General features: G+C 43.0%; 1 protein-coding gene across 1 annotated transcript in view; it reads left to right on the forward strand.

Annotated features, from left to right (window-relative positions):
• Positions 1 to 1,582, forward strand: part of Cbr-wars-1 — a gene marked incomplete at both ends in the record, with an annotated part of 8,714 nt that overhangs the window by 1,599 nt on the left and 5,533 nt on the right. Inside the window, one exon of the mRNA XM_045238528.1 lies at positions 649 to 956. Coding sequence (XP_045097008.1) covers positions 649 to 956 — 308 coding nt within the window. The remainder of the gene's footprint in view (positions 1 to 648; positions 957 to 1,582) is intronic.

Raw genomic sequence — 1,582 nt, forward strand, 5'->3', positions numbered from 1 at the left:
GGTTGGAAAGCCCGAAACGTAACAAATTTGAATCAATTTTCAGAGTCTCAAAATATGCATTTTGAAACGATTTATTCCCTATTTTAGTTTGGTGGCCTAGAAACACAAAACTCGGCCACTTTCATAACTCGCTTCAAAATCCACATTTTCGGAATCTGAAAATTGGTTCACCCCAGTCACAATTCGGGCTTCCCAACCATCTATGCAACATGGCCTGGTTTTTCGGGTTTCTAGGCCAGCATTCGGGTTACTAGGCCATCAAACTAAAATAGGGTATAACTCGCTTCAAAATCCATATTTTAAAAAATCTGAAAAACGATTTGCTCATATCCTATGAACGTATTTGGTACCCGTTTTAGTTTGATGGCCTAGGAATCCGAATTTCGCGAAAACTAGGCCATCATGTTGCGTATATAGTTGGAGAGCTCGAATTGTGACGAATTCGACCCAATTTTCAGACTCTCAAAGTATGGATTTTAAAGCGTGTTATAACAATTTTAGTTTGGTGGCCTAGAAACCCAAAACTCGGCCACATTCATAACTCGCTTTAAAATCAACATTTTCGAGATTTAAAAACTGATTTTGGACAGTCAAACTCGGTTCTTTCTACCGAATGGCCTAACTTTTTGGATAAAGATGGATTTTCAGTGAAATTCGGGTGCCGTAAGCTCGACGACGACATCATCGCCCGTTTCGAGCGTATCACTGGCCACAAAGCGATTCCGATGCTCCGACGTGGCATGTTCTTCGCCCATCGCGATTTCTCGGCGATTCTGGACCGAAAGGAGCAAGGAAAGCCGTTCTATCTGTACACGGGACGTGGCGCCTCATCTGGATCCCTCCATTTGGGTCACCTGGTCCCATTCATCTTCACAAAATGGCTCCAGGAGGTGTTCGACGTCCCGCTTATCATTCAGATGACCGACGATGAGAAGTTCTTGTGGAAGGATATGAAGGTAGGGCTTTTTTGGCTCAAAAATCATGGAAATTTGCGGAAAAATCGGTCACAATGAGCTGAAAATCGTTAAAAATGGACCAAAATGGACTTTTTTTTCTCGTTTCTAGGCCATTTGGAAGTGGTGGCCTAGAAAATTCCATCTGCAAAACTTAGGCCACCAAGGTAAAATGACCTAGAGATGACCCGAACGTTCCCTAATGTGTTTTCTAGGTCATTTTAATGTAGTGGCCTAACTTTTGCAAGTTGCGTTTTCTAGGCCACCATGGTGAAGTTGCCTAGAAAACGCGTCATGTGAATGTCAGACCGATTCTGGGCCAGTTTAGCATAGTGGCCTAGAAAACGCAGCTTGCAAAAGTTAGTCCATCATTCCAAAATGACCTAGAAAATGCACTAGGGGCATTTCAGGCCATTTCTAGACCATTTAGCATAGTTGCCTAACTTTTGCACGTTGAGTTTTCTAGGCCACTATGGTAAAATGACCTAAAAACCCAAAAGGGACACATTAGGCTATTTCTAGGCCATTTCACCATGGTGGCCTAGAAAACTCAACGTGCAAAAGTTAGGCAACTAGAATTCCACCACATTGGAGCTTCAGCTGCTCGAGATGGTCATAGCTGTTTCCTC

This window comes from Caenorhabditis briggsae, assembly GCF_000004555.2.
Source record: "Caenorhabditis briggsae complete genome, chrV, whole genome shotgun sequence".
NCBI lineage: Eukaryota > Metazoa > Nematoda > Chromadorea > Rhabditida > Rhabditidae > Caenorhabditis > Caenorhabditis briggsae.